Source organism: Alosa pseudoharengus, unplaced genomic scaffold (genome assembly GCF_046254945.1).
Source record: "Alosa pseudoharengus isolate Yale_2024_CS ecotype anadromous, Long Island Sound unplaced genomic scaffold, YU_APseudo_1.1 YU_APseudo_1.1_scf_6, whole genome shotgun sequence".
Lineage (NCBI taxonomy): Eukaryota > Metazoa > Chordata > Actinopteri > Clupeiformes > Clupeidae > Alosa > Alosa pseudoharengus.
Genome location: NW_027468848.1, coordinates 24557431 through 24577499, shown reverse-complemented (window position 1 = coordinate 24577499; position 20069 = coordinate 24557431). Strand labels below are relative to the sequence as shown.

General features: G+C 42.0%; 2 protein-coding genes and 1 long non-coding RNA gene across 3 annotated transcripts; all 3 read right to left on the bottom strand.

The window, feature by feature from the left end:
- Positions 1-705: 705 nt before the first annotated feature.
- Positions 706-10999, bottom strand: man1b1b (mannosidase, alpha, class 1B, member 1b). Its single transcript, XM_076269564.1, has 14 exons — positions 10603-10999; positions 9689-9846; positions 9284-9392; positions 9040-9158; positions 8731-8870; positions 8321-8427; positions 7194-7373; positions 6841-6989; positions 6385-6573; positions 5307-5497; positions 4328-4448; positions 3818-4012; positions 3319-3450; positions 706-3110 (listed from the first exon to the last, which is right to left on the bottom strand). Exons 2-14 carry the CDS (start codon positions 9788-9790, stop codon positions 2892-2894), a joined length of 1953 nt encoding a protein of 650 aa, XP_076125679.1. The 5' UTR covers positions 9791-9846; positions 10603-10999; the 3' UTR covers positions 706-2891.
- Positions 11000-11831: 832 nt separating this feature from the next.
- LOC143106862 (collagen alpha-2(I) chain-like) lies at positions 11832-17255 on the bottom strand. Its single transcript, XM_076271339.1, has 11 exons — positions 17203-17255; positions 16570-16623; positions 16408-16461; positions 16257-16274; positions 15913-15966; positions 15747-15809; positions 15127-15292; positions 14831-14937; positions 14424-14501; positions 14036-14218; positions 11832-13708 (listed from the first exon to the last, which is right to left on the bottom strand). The coding sequence occupies exons 1-11, from the start codon at positions 17242-17244 to the stop codon at positions 13553-13555; spliced, it is 975 nt and encodes a 324-aa protein (XP_076127454.1). The 5' UTR covers positions 17245-17255; the 3' UTR covers positions 11832-13552.
- A 366-nt stretch (positions 17256-17621) lies between these two features.
- On the bottom strand, positions 17622-20004 carry LOC143106378 (uncharacterized). Its single transcript, XR_012983677.1, has 4 exons — positions 19951-20004; positions 18416-18469; positions 18281-18334; positions 17622-17676 (listed from the first exon to the last, which is right to left on the bottom strand). It is a non-coding gene; the product is annotated as an uncharacterized LOC143106378 (long non-coding RNA).
- Between the last annotated feature and the right edge of the window lie 65 nt (positions 20005-20069).

The following is a 20069-nucleotide window of genomic DNA, read 5'->3' as shown; positions in this document are numbered from 1 at the left end:
GACACTGTCTTTTTCTAGCCCGAGACCTTCAGGCACCTCAGGGCGCCTCCACCCCCTACTGCTCCCCATTCAGAAGGAGCTCTTAAGCAGCAAAAACCTATTAATTCATATTCTTAGTTCATAGATGATTCACTGGATAATTTTAGTTGAGGATGGCAAATATAATGGATTACATTGCTCTACTGAAACGCAAGAGTCACAGGCAAACAGAAAGCACCATAGAAACAATCCAGCAATATCCAATACAAACTTTAAATCCACCATGACATTTTCTTCAGCTGAACAAAGAAAAATCTGAAGTAATTATATTTGGTAAAAAGGAGGAAAAGGAGGGTTGCTACTCTTCTTGACACAAAGGATTGTGTGCACATAGGCCAGAGGGAACCAACAGAAAACTGAGAGCAACCCCATGACTGCATTAGATGCATTGTGTATAAGCCACAGGACAGTGTTTTATGTTTTAACTTAACCAAAACCATGTAGTAACTGCATCCATATTAACCGCATTACCTTATAGACCAATGAATCAGATCATGTTTTAATCATAAAGAGGGACAAATAAAAGAAATACATCTCAATTATAGCCCTCCCCTGTGTATTAACCTCATAGTTGAAGATATTTTGCAAAATCAATGTATAAACCTCGGTTAATAGTCTGGAAATTACGGTAAATGCAAATCCCAAATTTAAGAAACAACACCAGTGTAAGGGTTCATTTTTTTAATTAATTTCTTGACATTAAACATTTGATATGTACACAACTTCATCATACAAAGCTCATGGCATAAAAATACAAGACACCAAACTCTTTTTTCCCAGAGGCACAAACAACCTCATTATAAAGATACCAAATTACATTATTTACGATATGAGGGAAACTATTTATCTGGCAGACATTACAGCTGAGAGAGAGAAATGTTTCTTCCTTTAGGTCCTCTTTCCACAAATGAATTCTCTGGCAATCATTTGAAAATAAACAAGGTCCGGGCACATCTGGTTTCTGACTGATGAAAACTATACTCGTCAGACTTGTACACTGTAGCCAGAGAGAAGGCAGACAAGAAGCCCTTAAATGTGTGTGATTTAGATTTCTTTCTCTCTTGATGTATCAAACAGTAAAAAAAGCACAGTGATTCCAACATTCAAAAGTATACCCAAGGGAAACGTTTTGACAGATATGTTTGAGTCAAATCTATTCTACCATTTCAGTGGTAATCAGTGGATCAGAGAAATACTTCAATTCTTCCTCGTGGTTGCTCCAAACTGGATATCTCCTTTAATTCACCATCCCTGTCTGGATTCATAAGGTTTTGTGTCCCATCCTGAATATTTATACCAAACAATTCATAAATCAGTCTGTTTTGATAAGCTCTACAAGCAATTACCACATTTTTTAACACAGTCAAAATATACACACAACTTTTAACAATGGTTCCCATATGGATTATCATCCAATGCTGCTTAGAATTGTGTGAAAGGCACAAGTGTAACAGGTTCTTAAATCAGTCACGGGGATGTGGATATGGTCGAGTAGCTTAGCCTTTTACAGGTACAGCTGAAATAAATTAAACATCGTAAATCATACTCTGGGGACAGCTTAACAGCCACATAATGCTATATATGTAAACCTGATTCCCATTTTTATATCTTTAAAATCCATCAAATAGTTAACATATAATACATTCAAAAACAAACAACCCTATTAAATAAAAAATATCTCACCACCTTGGAAAAAAACTCAAGAATGTGCTAGAAATGATTTTGGTGAGTGACATTATTTTTCCAGCCCTCATCTAGTAAGAACCTCAATGCTGAAATTCTAAATTCCAGTAAAGTAACACGCTTTGGCCCCCCCCTTTGAAAACTCACACAATACAGAAAGAAAGCAAATCATACTCCCTGTACGCTGCACAGAGAAGACAATCAAAAAGGAAGTAGAACTCTTAGGTTGATATGGTCATTGAAAAGAGTAACTCTAGTGGGGGGGGTGGGTGGGTGGTATATACATACATATCACAACGGCACCAGTACTGAGTTTAAGTAATCATAGGAATGGCAGTGAGGGTGAAATACATTACTCATTTCACAACTAATTCATAACAGAAATAAATAGGTCTGTCACAATCAAATCAACTGCATTGCGGAATGTAAAATCAATACTGTGTACTAAAACGAAATACCTCAAATGGCCGCTACACCATTAGATGGATAAACAGACAAAAAAATACATTGACAGGCAACAACAGAGAAGCACATTTAGGTTCACACAAATAAGATAGCAGCATATCCCTCATGATTGATGATGCTTAACTGGTGCATATAGACTTTGTGATTAAAACATGAAGACAGATTCACAGTAAAAAACAAACAATCACACATTTGGCTTACTATGGTTGTTTTAAGTCCGAGCCCATGTACTGAAGATGAAAAGCTGTAAAGGTATTGTGATTGGGTCGACTTTTTACCTGACCGACACCTCTAGGAACCTCATGACTCTTCTACTCTGCCACTAACCTGATGCACCTGGATCAGCTCTATGGGGAGAAGGAGGAATTGCAATCTGTTGCCTATAGCTACCGCTTCTCAGTCAGGCCCAATAAAAACATGAGAAATTACAGACCACAGCGTGACACCACTCAAGCATCCACAAGTGAACGTAGCACTTAGAACCGGTTGAAATACAATCGTTTCCTCAATATTTTTTATCTTTATCTATTACATGAGGAATTAATCCCAGAGAGAGAGAGAGAGGGAAAAAAAACAAAGCACCTTGTGAGAAACTACAGTTTCACAACAAGGGTATCAAAAGGAAACTAAAGCAAAACAGAGAAGCAGTCTGAGCCCTGAGATTGAGGTGTGTGAGAGTTTAAAGGACCCCACCCCACCGCGCGTCAAACGGTCTCGCCCGCCTCCTGAGGCCAGATAGGCAGAGGGTGGGCCTCGGTGTTGAAGACGTATTTGTCCAGGCTGATGAGGTCAGGGTTGTCTGAGAAGAGCAGGTAGAGGTACTTCAGCGTCTCTCCTAGGAAGAAGCTCTCCATCTTGTCCCGCGGACTTGGGTACTCGGGATCGCGAACGTTGTTTATGGAAGTGTAGCCACCTGTGGGAACCTTCATGGGACAGCCCAAAAATCCTCTAATCAAAACCCCATTCTTCACTTGGTCACAAGTATTTTACAGCAATAGCAAAACAAGCACGTAAACACTTGTTGGAACCGAGAATGGAAAAAAAAAAAAAATCAATCATTCAACATGTCTGGTACAAGAATACACAGAAAAGTTTCTCAAAGCTTCGAAGTCAATTCAATGTTGAACTCACTCTTGTGTACTTGTTGAAGTTCTGGAGGATTTCCCATCCCCATCTCTGGTACTTCCTGTCCTTGGTGAACCTGTACAGATAGAAGAGGCTCTCCACCGTCTCCGGACGCAAGAGGTTATGCCTGTCTGCAAGCTAATGAAGAAGCAAACACAGAACACTCTAACAGCAGGGAAACACATTACCCTAATGCTGCACTCTACATGAGACTGACTTAACCCTTCTAGCACAGTCAAAGAAAAACATGTCTCCCAAAAGAAAAGTATGATACCCCTCCCTTTATTACACGGCTCTTCACAAGACAAGTAGAACGCTCCATTGGCTTGAATGGGATTTCCCAAAGTTCTACGGTAAAATATTTTCATGTTATTACCGTTGCAAACATATAATTACCGCTGTCAATGGCAACGGGTTTTGTGCTTCTGATATTGTAAACCTGTCTAGATTGAATGACAAATACAGCTGTGGATGATAAATGTAGCTATGAATAGAAAGTCTCTACCTTCACATCGATGTCCGACGTGCTGCCTTGGTGCGTGTTGAAGTGGACGATCTCGGGGCTAAGGCCCGTCTCCATCTGGACGTACATCTGGTAGCAGCCCTCCATCAGCTGCTTGGCCAGCTCCAGGTGCTCCACCGGCAGGCCGTGGTGGTGGCCCAGCGCTAGCGTGCCTGGCAGGAAGCACACAAGATGGTCCTGATGAAGAGAGAGAGAGAGAGAGAGGGGGAGAGAGAGAGAGAGAGAGAGATGGTGAAAGACAGAGATCAGTTTATACTATCAATTTAACACAAGCCATCCAGACTCATTTAAGGAGACAGTTACCTCCCTCCCTCATGCACAATTTTTCCCCAAACAGAACCACAGATGTCAGTGAGTGAGTGAAGAAGAGAGAGAGAGAGAGAGAGAATTGAAATAGAAGTCAGAAAAATCAATGATGATATTTAACATTGGCAAAGAACATTCCCGGCTGTAAAAATGTCAAAGGAGAGCTTCGCAAGACTCCTGACCAACCATTTTGGAGCTGAAGTGGCCGTGGGAGAGTTCCCCGACAAAGGCGAGGCCAGAGGGAGAGGAGTGGCCCAGCAGGTGCTTCTTCACCCCCTCCATCGCCTGCAGGTAGTCCTCCAGCAGCCTACAGGGACGTCACAACCAAACCAGACTGATCAAGTTTACAAATTTAGCACAAGCAGGAAATTATGGCTCATGAAAGGCAGTACTGTATGCTATTCACTTAACTCTTACATTTGTTACAAGTGCAGGGCAACAGAATGAAAATAAGTATAGAGTAATATTAAAATGAATGAATAAGAATATTAAGTAGGCCTACTTGCTCAAAATGAAAAAGTAAAGCCTAGTACGTACGACTGCCTGAATTCAACAAAACTGTCTGCAGCAGTCCTTTCAGAGGTATTGCTATTTTTAATGTCTAAGGAGATGAACCAATGCAGCATGTTGACAGCTAGACATAGTTAAAAGCCACAGAGAAGCAGGTGGCAGCAAAGTGGACAAATAGTGAAAAATGCCACAAAAAAAAACCAGACAGGATGATGGCAGCTACGGCAAGATGAAAGCCTGACAAATAGTCTACAGACCGTATCCAATCTGATGAGACTAAATTACAGGGAGAGCAAGCAGAAGGACATCAAACACAGTGACAGAGGAATTCAGACGCTCAATAACAATTAGAGCCCTCTCCATCGCGCTGTTGTATGCCATTCATTTCACACCCCAGTCTAAGCCTCTACAGCCCCCCATAATATACCCAGCAAATGCATCTCTCCCAGGCAGACGTGTCTGGGGGGGCAGTCCATGTAACCATGACTGCCACTCTGCCCGATGCTTTCAGACAGATCAGTCAGCACATGGTGGGGCGGCCGCATTCGCAAGAGCACAGGCGAGGAGACGCTTCGCAAAAAATGAGGCGGCGTCACCTCGAGCTATAAGCTGACGGGAGGGGGGTGGGGGGGGGAGTGGCGTCGTTTGGACTCACTCGGTTTCCTTCTTGCCGCCCTGGATCCACTGCTTGAGGAGGTACTCGTAGTAGCTGTCGGCGCGGGCGCCCAGCGTGAACACACCCAGGTGGGTGAACTGCCCGTTGTTGGTGTTGATGAACATGGGCACCAGGCCGTCCTGCTTGCCCTCCAGCTTGTGCACCCGCTTCATGACCTCGTTCACAGCCATCTGGCAGCACAACACAACAACAGCAACAACAACAACGCATATCATTTACACAGCACTTTTCAAGGTGCCCAAAGCGCTTCACAGTGAAGGGGGAACCTCACTAAACTACTACCAATGTGTAGCACCCACCCGGGTGATGCATGGCTGCCATTACGTGCCAGAACGCTCACCACACATCTGCTTTAGGTGGACAGTGAAGGAACATTTACACAGCATACAGACCAGCAACATGGGAGTAACTGTACGTACACACCGCCGCCGACTAGAGCTTCCAAAGATTCAGGAAGTCATTCATTTTCAATGGAAGCCGGCTTCTCTCAGCTGCAAGAAGCGGCAAATCCGTCGTCGTCGCGTTTTGGCCGTCTTGAGCGACTTGGGCGTCAAGCAGAAAGTTGAAAGTCAGTCAACTTTATGGTAATGAGCTATGACGCGGTTCAGCGACCAACGACCAGCAACCAATCGAATAGACGGCCTTTAAATAAAGTGTTAAGATAGAACATGATCGAACGTAAAATGCTGTCACGTCAGAGCGGCCAAAGCCTCCAAAGCTTCCCTGTACTTTTTTGACAAGCGTTCTTGACAGGGCGACCAGAGCTTCTTTGGAAGCTCAAGTCGGCGGCGGTGTGTACGTACAGTTATATCACATTTCTTTTTAATAACAATTTTAACTGCTCAAGAATGAGATGCACTTCTCTTGTTTGAAACTTAACACTCTTACAGTATCTCAATAATTCATTTCTTAATCAACACATGACCAGTTACAATATGGGACTTTTATTTAAATGTAAACTTGTCTAATAAATCGACATTTGCATGGCAGGCACTGTAGACAAAAGGCTGAGAAGAGTTTAGGAATAACATCCATAAAGGTCCATTACACACTGTACCTGGTATCGTGAATCCTGGGTGACGTGACTCAATTCCCTGAACTCCAGCTGGATGCTGGTAACCTCGGCAACCGTGCTATCAGATGTCCAGCGGGGAGGGTGGGCTGTTCCTGCCCCGATGTTTACATCCGAGTATGGAATTTTGGAAGGTGTGTTGAATGCTGGCATCAACCTGGTTCCAATGTCAATCTGCAAAGGTGTTATGGCAGAGACAAGGTATCTATCTCTCTCTCTCTCTCTCTCTCTCTCTCTCTCTCTCTCTATATATATATATATATATATACACGTCTTCTCCATTCATTTTTTTTATGTCTTCACAGGAAGACAAACTTTCCTACCCTTGCCCTAAAAGTCTGCTGCAGACCCATGTAAATCCCTGTCTCATTCTTAATAACATGTGGCACAGACACGGGAGTGAAGGGAACAGTGATAGCACTTAGCTGCCTCCTGACTCACAGCTTTTTCAAGGAACAGCGAGTCCCCCGTCAGATGGTACGTGCTGAGCAGGCCTCCCAGGATGCGAATGGTGCTCTCAAACAGATTAACGTCCACATTCTTGTTGAAGGAAAGCTCCGAAGCAACCCACTTCTTAGCTTCTTCAAATTCTACAAGAAGAAGCAGAAAAAAGGCTTTCATGCCAAAAATAACTTTCACTTTGCTCACCAAAAACAACTGTCATTTCCTTTCTAGTACAGCCATTCAGTAAACAGGAGTAAGTAAACCGACATCCTGCCTGAAAAAACTGGCATCCTACCCTGCCAATCTAACAGCCAATTCAAGTAACAATTTTGGGAAATGCTGTTTGTTACCTTCTTTTAGGTCCAAGATCCACATAGTGTCCAGTGAATCGATCAGGGTCAAGCCTAGGCCAAACCACTCTCCGTACGTCTTGGAGAGTGGCTTCAGCTCGTCATGGCCCCAGGCAAAATCTTTGTATCCCTTCCAGGCATGCCTAAAGGCCTCCCTCACCGCCTCCAGTCGGACTGACTCTGAAACACAGACAGACCAGCCAGTGAGGGGCCAGGGGAAATACAGGACACATTCAGCTCTATTAATAACACGGTTACACTGCAAAACCACAGGACAAGCGAAGCACATGAACTAAAGCAAAGCTTGACATTTTAACAAAACAATTTGATTTGATGGTAAAACCCTGAGTTTGTCACCGTTCACGGACTGTTCACAGTGCGATGAATTTGCACCCTGTGAATAAAGCCCAGTGTAGAAAGGGAGATGGGAAACAATGGGGATTGTTTGTGTTCCTATTGGGAATGTAATAAACTTGACTTCCAGACATCTCCTGAACGCTGACAAACACAGGCTGCGGTATAGTGTGGGTTTAAAATCCCTGCACAGGGCGAGGTCCATCACAATAACTGAGTTCTGTTGTAAGACACAAAATCCGCTCATTATGCTGTTAATAAAACCTGTCTGAAAACAGAAAATATTCAGGAGAACAGCAAAGAAAAGTCCACGAGACAGAAGCACAATACTTTTTCATGCAAAACCTCCATGCAAACTGAAAGGCGTGAAAGGAACAAAGCGTGCAAATTTAATTTAAGTCTATCTGTAATCCAGGAGTCACCCTTTGGCTTAATATATCCGTTATTACACAAAGTAAATGCTGCATAAGCAGTAGACTAGCAAGAAGCCAATCATCAAACTGGTGCTTTTACGGTCACCTTAGCCTTCATACCTCTGAATCTTTTATGCAAGCAGTGATACAGGATGAGGCATTTCTCAGGAGACAATGCCTCAAGGTATCGAACAGATCCATAGTGATTTACCTATTTGAGACACTGGCCTAGTCAGCAAAACCTTGAAGAAGAAGCTCTACTGGGGGAAGCTACCTGCCACCATACCTTAGTGTTTCCCCATTTATTCATCCTGAAACATGTCCTTTTTCATTAAGGTGTGAGCTGTAAGCAAGACTGACCTGGTTCCAAGAGGGATGTATTCTCTGCTTCAGCATCAGCCTTGGTCTCTTTCTCCTTAGCAGCAGGATCTGTCACTTGGTCCGCTTCAATCATGGCTCCACGCCAACTGCCAGATGAGATCAAAACGACGTGTTATACTCTTAACCTTTATTAGAGCTGAGAATCAGAATTCTTCATCACAAGCATCACATATGTTGTGACACAACTAAGGAATCAGTAACCTGCTATGAATCTACTGGGAAACTAAGTATCCTTCGAACTCAGGGATTTTTTTTTCAGTTCATTAGATCTGGCCTCCACTTTATTAACACAGCAAGCCCCCCAAGGCAGTGTTACTTGAACCAAAGGGAACAGCACTCAAGAGTACGGATACATTTTCCCAGGAGCCGACAGCATTTCACAGTCTCACCTTACAACTGGTTTCCCATCCTCCTTCTCTGCATTCTTTGGCTCGGGTTTGCCTTCTGCCAGCAGGGCTGACGATGCGTTCCCCTTCTTCTGCTGGCGGTTCTGGAGCAGCGGTGGGCCTCGCTTGTGGGACGCCTTCCTCTGAAAGTCAAACGGGTGACAGAGAGAAGGGGGGTGTGTGAGGCTGGAGCGCGGCAGATGGAGAGCCGACATTAGTAACACTGAGACGCGAGTCTGAGAAAAATAAGGCCAGGCTGAAATGTAGGCTCCCGCCATCTCCTGCAACATTCATAAGCCGTGTCAAACTGACCTCAGAGGGCGGCTCTGGCAGAATGAGCCCAGGCGGTTTCGGAAGCTCCTGGGCGAAAGGCTTCGGGTCGCTGTCCTTCTTCAGCTCTCCTTCCTCCCTCAAAGCTCTGTCTGAGAACCCTGACAGCAGGACAGACGTGATGTAGAGGAAATTACATTATGTAATACGACGAGCGTGAACTCAGCAAGTACAGGAGTTTATGTGGTGACTTTAATGATTTTATGATAATTCTTCACATACGCACCTCTCCAGTGTTCTGTTAGGGACGGGTATGTGGCAATGCCACAAATCAACACCAACGCTGTTATGAAGAGGATCAAGCTGCGCTGTAAACGTGATAGCTGCTTCCATTTCTGGGTAGAACACATCAATTTGTCACATGCCAATATGTCCTGTAAGTCACACACTGACAAACAGAGGCAACAAATATCTACCGCCCACACACACAAACAAACAAAGAATAAATAACATACCCTGACACACCTTTTCTTTTATTTCTTTATTAATTTTTAGTCTATGGATGAGTTACCTTCACTGATGTTCAAGTCAGGGATTATAAACAATGAATGTGACAGTAAGCATCTGATAAGGTGTGCATGTTTTTTATCCCCATCATTGTAAGTGTACAGGTGAGGAAGGCAGTACTCACTCTCCAGCACGACTGTCGCCGCCACTGCTTTCCATTGGTATAGCCTCTTCCCTGCTCGAGAAGGTTTAAGGATACCAATTCCTTTCTCGATGGCGAGAGCATCTCTCCACCCTTTCCAAGAAAATATCATACACACGGTCCCAAGCACGTCATGCGGGCTGGAAATGAGAGAAAACCAACAGATTTCAGAAGAGAACCACCCACCACAGAGGGTGGTACCTATCAGAGCAGTCTGACATCAGCCGTCATCTAGGACTACGTTAATGTTACAGGTTTTTATAAAAATGTATTCTGTCAAGTCAACATTCAAGCACAAAAGGAGTGACCATGGCATAATGTCCATTCTCACTTAAACACGAAGGGGGAAAAAACGATGTTACTTGGTTAATCTTAGTGTAGCTATGCTGGGCTGACACCAAAAGTAGCGATAGGTTATCGTAGCTAACTTCCTGATAAGACCATGCATAAGGTAACGTTAAATTGAGTTCTAGTCCTAAACAATTAGTTACTAAACTGGGTACACCAAATGTACATTAGCTGAATGAAATGGAAGCTGTACATCCAAACCACTAGCTAACACTGTCAGCTTCCAAACACTTACGCCATAACTTCCAAGTTAGCCATCACATCCTGGCTAGCCCAACTTGTGTCATAGTCACGTCACTTAAAACTTAACGCTACCAACAATAACATACAATGATACACATAAAAGATGTGTTTAAGTAGTGGAACTGAGATAATTTAGTAACTCTGTTCTAAATTCACTGACATAACTTAACAATTGTTATCCTAGCTTGTTAGCCGCTAGCTAGCTAGCTTGGAAATCAAACTCCATTAAAAACAACATACCCTTTCAATCCTTAGCTTGCTTGCTAACGTTACCTACAGCTAGCAATTTAAATAGATGACCTTACCTTTTCCGATGCTGAAAAGGTACCCTCACAGGTATCTTATATCAAAATAAATTCCACAGCTGCCCGTCAGACTCGTGCAGGATACAGTGGGTTAACAAAAAAACCTATGCATCCCTAAATGTTTTTGGCGTGAGCTAACGTTAACTCCTTGACAACTTCGTTAGCTAACATTAACGTTAAAACAATATTTTGTGAAAATCGACCCACTCCCTGTAGCGTCAACTCGAAAGAATTGCATTCTGCTTGTCATTGCAAGATGAAGATAAGACACTTTAGGGGTGAAAAAACCCCCAGATATGTTCCGTAAGATTGCCCTGTAAGATTCTGACACTTTAGCTAAGTAAACATTGTGATGGGTTAGACTACACTACAGGTTGTGTCATCTCTGTACCATGTAATGCCAGTCTTGCTTCAAGACAACGCCCCCTCTGTTCACATTAAGGAAATGCCGTTCACACCAAAGATTCTAGAACAGAGGTTCACACATCTGTCTTACACAGACTGTATAGAACTATGGTCTTACATTTAGAGTGTTAGTATTAAGTGTTTGGTGACAAAAAGATCCTGAAAAGTCATTCTTCATGACCAGTGACAGACCCCAGACCACAATGCAAGCTCAATTGAATCTCACCGACAGTAGGCTATAGGCCCTTTGTGCTGAAATAAAAGAAGGGAAAAAAAAATTCTGATTAATTTCTTGCTCATGATGAAGTTTTTGTGGAGTTAACATAGAATCATCATGGAATTAAAGAAGGCTACTATTGTTCAATCTCAATCTATTTAAACTTTGAACACAGAATCAGTCAACAGATCCAATAAAAACCAGTTCGACTGAGTCTTTGACTCCAGAGACCAACTAAAAGCCATATTCTTATCAGCCACCACAATGCTGTCCAACGGGGTGATACTGGTTTCCTGCTCTGTTTTCCGTTTCGCCACTGGCCTCTCCCTTGCCCTCCCTCGCTGCTCTCTGTGAGGCAGTGATGGCCTTAGATATGTTGTAACAATGGAAGGTGTGATGTACCTCAGGAAGAGGTCTACGGGTAAAAGCTGAGGGTAGATAAATAGAGGAGGTGACCTCGAAGTAGTAAGGCACGTAGCCCTCTAAAGGCATTAACGTAGAGATGCCATTATTCCTCATGTATGAGATTAACATGTCCCATGTGTTCAGGTGTAAGATCAGTGTCGATCATTTTGACAATGGAAAAAAACGGAGTTGAACCGTGGCCTGTAACTTAAAGTATTGAGTAGTTTGTTTATTTGAAATATGTACATACAATTTGCACAATTTTGCAGCTTTTTAACATCATCCTGACAAAGAGGCAATAAATGGCATGTAAGTGCATGATAGTTTGAAAAGGTCTCTTGTCATTTAGTACAAATCTTATGAAACAAAATGTGGTGACCTGATTATAGCTATGAAACATGTAAGCACTCTGCACTCTGTGTGGTCCAAACAAATAATGAAGACCACAGTTTTTTTGTTGTTGTTCTGTCACCATTTTGTTTACACTCGGCATAGCCTACCAATTAATTTGAACATTTTAAGGTAATATTGCAGATGTTGCTTATTAAAACACAAAACATAATGCAGAGAAGAGAGGGAGAATGTGTTATCAGAAGGCACCACACCCCACAACTGACACTTCTTGACAGGTTCTAAAGTGTTCTTTAACCTTGAAAGTGCTAAGCATACGAACAGAGAGAGGATAATAAATCAAAAGCCTGGACATGTAACACCCTGTAAACATCTTGATGGTGAAAATGATTCATCAGCTGAGTTTTTTTTTATATATATTACTATACAAAAAATTGTAATAAGATGAAATCTGGCAGTTATTGAGTTTAGGGAATGGTATGATATATATTTCAATGACCAAAATGACCACACCATAAATTACAGTAAGGTTAAAAAAATATAACCAATATACATCTACAGTAAGAAAATGAACAGAACAAAACAAATACAGAAGAAACAGTATTGTCTCAGCCAGCTAAGGCAACCACATCAATGTATACTTCATGCAAAACTTCAGGGGCACTATATTCCATCCAAAATCTGGGTCTGATCTATAAGCATTGGGAATCAGTCTAAGTCGAATGCCATAGTAAGACACATAACACAAGTTCATACTAGCTAGGTAGGTAGGTAGTGGAAAATCAATTCATCAAGCTTTTAGATTATGTCATTATGACAGGAAGATGTGTTTCCCTAAGTGATGACAAGGTGTGCATGATATAATTGACAATGCCATGTCCACAGACAGACACCTGAAAAATACAAATGATCAGTCTGTTTCAGTTAATTATGCATCCTGGCAATATCAATGAGATTTTTAATTGCAGTCCCATATCAAAGTAAGTAGCACTTTGAGCACTGGCATGTCAAAGGTTTGTGTACAATGATTGTTGAGAAATCAACTAATTCAAAATAACGGGTAAATGTTGGAAGTTGGTGGTGAGGTTTAATATTGTTTATCAAAGTTAGCAGTGCCTCTAATTTAGAGCACATTGTTAGAGAGATCTGACACTGATTTGTCCACAGTCTTCTGGTCATGAACATACCTGATGTAAAAAAAAAAAGTAAATCCAGCACACAATCTAGGCAAAAGAATCATACACATAACCAACATATATAAATAAGCACCAGTATCAAGTTTCTAAAGCCTTTGTAAACAAAACATAATGTGATAATCTGCTTAAACCAAAATGTAACTGCCATGTGAAAAAGTGGACAAAGAGGTTATGATGTTCAACGGCAATTTCTTGCTGATACACTAGATTTCCTGGTCCCCGACAGCACAGAGTAGAGTACAAAACATCCTTGTCCTGGTCGTTGCCCTTTCATTGTCAGCTTTCCGCCAAATCCGCCTCTCATTTGCTTGAGGGCCAAATGAAAGGCACTCCTAAGATCAGCTGTCCTCGAGGCTGAGCATATATGCAATTGGTCCTAACTGAAGCAAACAGGCCCAACAGTGAAGCTAAACTCTTCAGTGAGGTCACTGTTGCCAAACAAAGCCACGTCTCTGATTGGTAGAAGATCCAGGTCGTTGGTCTCAAACTGGAACACAGACTCCCGGGATCCAAGGTCGAACGCTGCAGCAGGCTGCCAGAAGAATGAGGGAAATGTGAAATTAAAGCTGCAGTCAGTGTGCTTCTAGATCTAGAGTAATGACATATTTCTGAAGGATGATAGATTGTCCCGGTCTCTTCTCTGTATATTGATATTTTTCTAGTGTGTTTTTATGCAGAGGTCAGAAATGAAAGGGAACCCAGAAATGTAACACACATCAAATACATCAAAATGGCACTAAAAGATCAATCCTTTAAAGTTGAATTTTATTTTTATAACAATAAGGCGTATGGCTCTTTAAAAAAAAAAAAAAAAAAACAGATACTGGTGGGAAAGATAAGTAAGTTTCAACACACTTACCATACAATCGCGTAACGTTCCCACATAACTTTGCCTCCTTGTGTCAGCGAGGAATTTAATCTCCCTCTCTGTTGGTCCTTGCCTGCTGCCGGGCTGGCAGGTGAAGGTTATGTTCTGGCTGGCCAGGTTGCTGTTGAGTCTAAGGAACCTCATCTGCACCACGCTGCTCTCTGCGTACTCAAACTACCACAGGGCAAAGAGACGATTGGGTTACAGATATCAGAGAAGAGTTCAGAATAATCAAACGGAAGGTAGACATGGGCAAAAAAAACCCTCTTAGTCGACAAAGTTACAGCACTTGAAGGCATATATAAAATGTATTACTGCAGTGCTGGGCTCAGTAACCTTTGTCCAAGGACTGAGTAGTGTGGTGTTTTTTATGGCCTACCTGAAAGCCACCTTCTTTATTACTGAGCCACTGAAATGAGTCTGCTTCGGAGTCCTTCAGCCAGGATCTCAGTGGTAACTGCGGGGGAAAGAGGCATACTCAGGTTTTACACTGATTGCAAAAAATTACCAGCATGTCATCAGAAATAACACTTGCGTGTTCATGGATATGATGCAGCAACATGGAGATGCAAAACAAAACAGTATTCATAGCTTACAAGAAAATCACATAAGAAATAACATTTCAACAAAATTATTGGATTATTAAGCGATCATCAATAATTTGTTCACTTTTGTTTGTTAAATATAGATTGGAGATGAAGAGGACAAAAGTTGGATTGTCAATGTGCATTACATCCTCATCGCATAAAACTGCCTGAGGTGACATCAGGGGATCACAGATGGTACCTGAGGTTTCCATGGAGACAGGCATGTTTTTCCACCTGAAGTGAGGTCACAGTAGACCAGAAAGGCATCAGCAGGGCTGCCCTGATTTGGGTCAATGTAATACATCCCTGAAACAACAAAACATACTGTACAATGATCTGATTCACCATACTACAGCAGGCACAAACCAAACAGAAATACAAACAGAAATACAAACTGTACAACCAAACAAAATGTATACAAACAGAAATACAAACTCTTCACACAAACAAAAACCACAACAGAGAATTAGACAGGATTGCTTGTCGGATTCTGACCACTGGTGAAGTTGGGCTGTGACAGCCACAGCTCAAGGCAGCTGGTGGCTGGATGCTCTTTGGTGCCCTCTGGTGGGTTTAAAAACCAACGCAGGTCCTGTTGTAGGGAATCTAGTAAGGTTCTAATCAGAGGATAGTTGGGCTTGTCTGCCAAGTAGGTGAGATCCTGGAAAGGATGACCAGAAAACAACATGAGGATGCTAATCAGCATAGCAGAGAATGCAAACTACAACAGTGACACCTGGTGGCTCCACAGAATGGATGTAATTCTACACAGAGAATGGTACATTAAAATAACAAGTCAGACTACATTGACTTAAGTAAAAGAATCAAAACAGCTGTGATTGAGCTGAACACTTGAGAAACAAAAGTCATCATCAACACAGAACAGCATGTTACTATGATATCAAAACACAAGCAGTGAGAAAAACTGGACAACTGTTCTCTAATTTTACAGATTGGAATACAGAACACATTGGAGTTTCTTTGCCACTTTAAGCTGTTAGACTCCTGTGTTTCCAAATAGTGTTTCAACACCACTTAAAAGTTCTCTGTGCTCAATTTGGATTGGCAGCATACTTTTTCAATCACATAAGATAATGCCACTTGACATGACATGCCTTCAGTTGTATCAGTGTGAGGTTCAGAGATATCCCAGGAGGTCCTGGTGCTCCCGGTAGCCCCTAATAAAAAGAAAAGCACACAAACACATTATAATAATGCATTTATAATAATATAGTCTACTGATGATACAGCACAGCAGCCGGCCTATGGATGAGTACTCACAGGTGGTCCTCTTGTCCCCTTTGGGCCAGGTTGTCCTTCATACCCTTTTGGACCCTGGAGAACAAGACAAACCAATGCTTTGTTTTTGTTTTTACAAACAATGCATGTACCATAAACCACTTTTCATGTACAGGTAATGCATATGTTAGCCATATAGGTGTACAGTACAAGATCACTTATTTGTTTGTATTCTGAATGCATGCTTAATGTTGTAACTAGAATGTAGAAATAATGGAAGAAGGTGCATATATTCTGTATAAATACATATATATAACTACATCTAGAATCTTTAATGATGTCCTAGTATTGATCCATTTTATCTACTGATAAGAATGACAGCCTACCTTTTCACCAAACAATCCCTGCAGTTGGGGGAGAAAGATACTTCAGATCAGTATTTATCAGTTACATCAGCTCTGCCACCAATAAGTCTGAACAAAATGAAAAAAAAACAAACAAAACAGATAATGTGTTTAATATGCATGGTATGCTTACAGGCATGCCAGGAAGCCCAGGGGTTCCTCTTCGTCCAGGTGGGCCGATGTCCCCCTGAAAAAGAAACAAGATGAATTAAGCACTGAAATGGATTAACACCGATTGTACGGTAAATGTGATTAAAATACATGGAATTTCTTTACACCCAAAACAGTCCATTACCTGTTCCCCTTTGGGTCCGCCCTGTCCATCATTACCCAAAAGGCCCTGTGTTCCCTAAGAAAAGATGTATCGATATCAGTGGTGCAAAGGTTTACCTGAATATGCATATAATGTATGTATGGGCAGCCGTGTCCTACTGGCCGGATGTATGGGCAGCCGTGGCCTACTGGTTAGCGTTTCGGACTTGTAACTGGAGGGTTGCCGGTTTGAACCCCGACCAGTAGGCACAGCTGAAGTGCCCTTGAGCAAGGCACCTAACCCCTCACTGCTCCCCGAGCGCCGCTGTGTTTGCAGGCAGCTCACTGTGCTGGGATTAGTGTGTGCTTCACCTCACTATGTGTTCACTGTGCGCTGAGTGTGTTTCACTAATTCACGGATTGGGTTAAATGCAGAGACCAAATTTCCCTCACGGGATCAAAAGAGTATATATACTTATACTTATACTTATAACACTCTGTCATGCTCTATTGCAACAATCAACTAATACATAAACTATTGCTTATTAACTATTACTGTACATAGGTTCAAACACAACATTAACTATCTACTCTTACTGACAATGTTCTATTTTTTGGTTTCACACAATTTTGTGGATTAGGTAGTGCTGTTGTGGATTAGGTAGTGCTGCAGTACCTTCGGCCCTAGAACACCCGGAGGACCTGGCAACCCCCTCATCCCTGGCTCTCCCTTCAGAAAAACATAATGTGTGAATAGGTTATACAATATATATATATATATATATCAACATGTAAATAATTGTCGGATGAGTGTAAGTTACATCCTGATCATACCTCCACACCCTTCTTCCCATTTACTCCCTTCTCACCGCGGATGCCTGGTGTGCCCTAATACCGGAGAGAAAAAGAGATTTGGATAAAAAAGGATAGTTTTAATGACATTTCAGTATGATCAGTACATCCGTTTTTCCTCTAATTACTTATATTTCAAAAGTGGTGCAATGTGTACTTGGACTCATAGGAGACTATGGTATGGTGCTGTATGGTATGGTGCTATACTTCATGGAAATAATGTTATACTGTGTAATATACTTACATATAGCCCTTGACTTCCTGGTGGTCCAATCTTCCCCCTATCCCCCTGTTTACCCTGTACATATTAATTACCACATTAAGCAGATGGCTTGTTCAATACTTCAATATCTGTGCTGTACTGCTGTATTTTCATAAACATATGCAATACATACAGAAACCAGCACACAGTAAGAAATGATGCAAGACACCGTGTAACAGCATGAGATCATGCAAAATACACTGGTACGTTTTGTTTTCCTTCATCTACTGCTCCACACTCTCGGTCTTTATATGGAACAGGGGATAAAAGCTGCATTCCCGTCTCATAGGTTGAAACACATTAGGTGTGTATAGGGGCTCAGGGACCCCTTACAGAGAGCGAGTTGTGTTATTGAGGTCATAATAGCACCTTGGGCAATAACACATTTAAATGCTCAGTGGCCAACTCATCCCCAACTCCACTGAGGATTATATGCAAACTTAAATGCCAGCAGGACGGCACAGAGCACCCACTGCCTGAGCCTGGTGGATGTGAACATCAATGACTTTGCAGCTTTCCTCATGCTGTGAAAATGCTATTGTTTTTTGCATATTCATTGCAAAGGACTGAACCAACAGGCATGCAACTCAAATAAATTCAAAATATTCAGGACTTTGAAGGACTACAAAAAATGTCCTACCTTTTCTCCCGGTGTCCCTCTAGGCCCTCTGATTCCAGCTTTACCTCTTTTCCCCTGAGAGAAAGATTAAACCTTTTCACTGCACACAAAGCAAGCAGTTGTGATAGAATACAGGAAAGCGGCTTCTTGTCTTACCCTTAGTCCACTATACCCTGTTTTTCCTGATCGTCCATCTCGACCATCTTTTCCCTGCAAGTCAGTAAACACTTAATATAATCGAGCTAGGTACATTTACATTGCTTGTAGTTATTTACTTTTCTCCTGAGTTCTGTTGGGTATTAGCAAATGTCAGTGAGACTGTAAATCAGTAAATCAGGTTTATAGGCCAAGTATACTTGCGTATACAAGGAATTTGGTCTCTGCATTCATCCCATCACACACACAGAGCACATAGTGAGGTGAAGTACACACTAACTCGGAGCAGTGAGCTGCCTTGCTGCAGTGGCGCTCGGGGAGCAATGAGGGGTTAGGTGCCTTGCTCAAGGGCACTTCAGCCGTGGATGTGGGCATTGGAGAGCAGTGCTCAACCACTCCCCCTGCCCACATTTTTCCTACTGGTCGGGGATCGAACCGGCAACCCTTCGGTTTCAAGCCCGAAGCCCTAACTGGCCACGGCTGCTTGCTGTGTTTAAAGATGACATGGATGAACTGAGTATTTTACCCTCTTCTCTATTGTTAACACAGAAGGTATGCAACTTTGGTCTGACAGAAATATGCTCAGATGTTATTAAGTTCATTTATAACCTTATAATTAGGCCAGGGAATAAAATGGCCCATTTTAGCAGATATCTAGCGCCCCCTCATGCTTATCTGGCACCCACATGAATAATCAAGTGCACCTTATTAATGTTAATGACTAGTCCCCCCCCCTCCCCTTTACACTCCTGTCTGTCTTGTTCTTTCTTTGTCTGTCCTGTTCTTTCTTTTGTCCTGTCTTATATGTTGTGTTATGTATTATATGTCACTATGCCTGCATAGGGAAAATTGCCCCTCGGGGGTAAATAAAGTTTTTTGAATTTAATTGAATTATGCTGATTGGCTGCCTTGCAACCAAAGACTGTTCACAATAGGCTCCAGCAACTTCTTCAAAGTACAAGATTTGCATATGAAGGAAGAAACAACTGTGTTTCCCGTTCACAGCTTCTTTCATATAGCTTTGTGGCCATGCATCAAACTTTCCTAATTCAACAAAGCCCAGGTGTAAACATTTTCCCATGCTATGACATCTTTAAAGTAAACCTTGAGGATTAGTGATGTTCCTGAAATACAGTATGTGCAACTGGAAGGACAAATTACCGTAACACTAACTACAGTCAGAGCATTTAGCCTGCCTCTTTTTTCAGTCTGTCAGCTCTTTTTCCAAACACCTATCCAGACAGTTACATTTCCACATTTACATTTTTTGATTTGGCAGATGCTTTTATCCGAAGCGACTTAAAAAAATGAGGAATAGCATTCAAGCTACAATGCCGAGGAGACCTTATGAAGCATTTCATACTATATGAATCAATGCTATTACCAGAGGATGAGAGTGCAGATGTTATAAGTACTAGTAAAAGTGTAGTCAAAGAAGAAAGTGCTAGAAGAGGAAGGAGGCAGAGGAGGGGAAAAAGGGAAGTGCAATAAGAGAGTAAAACCATATCAGGGGTCAAAGAAGGGTTTTTTGTCACCTTTTGTCCTTTCACACCTTGTCTTCCCTCAGGTCCTCTTTGGCCTGTCTGTCCCTAGAAGTGTCAGTAGATCTCTCATTAAAAATTATGTGCTTGCTGGTAGCACAGCTCCAAAAGTG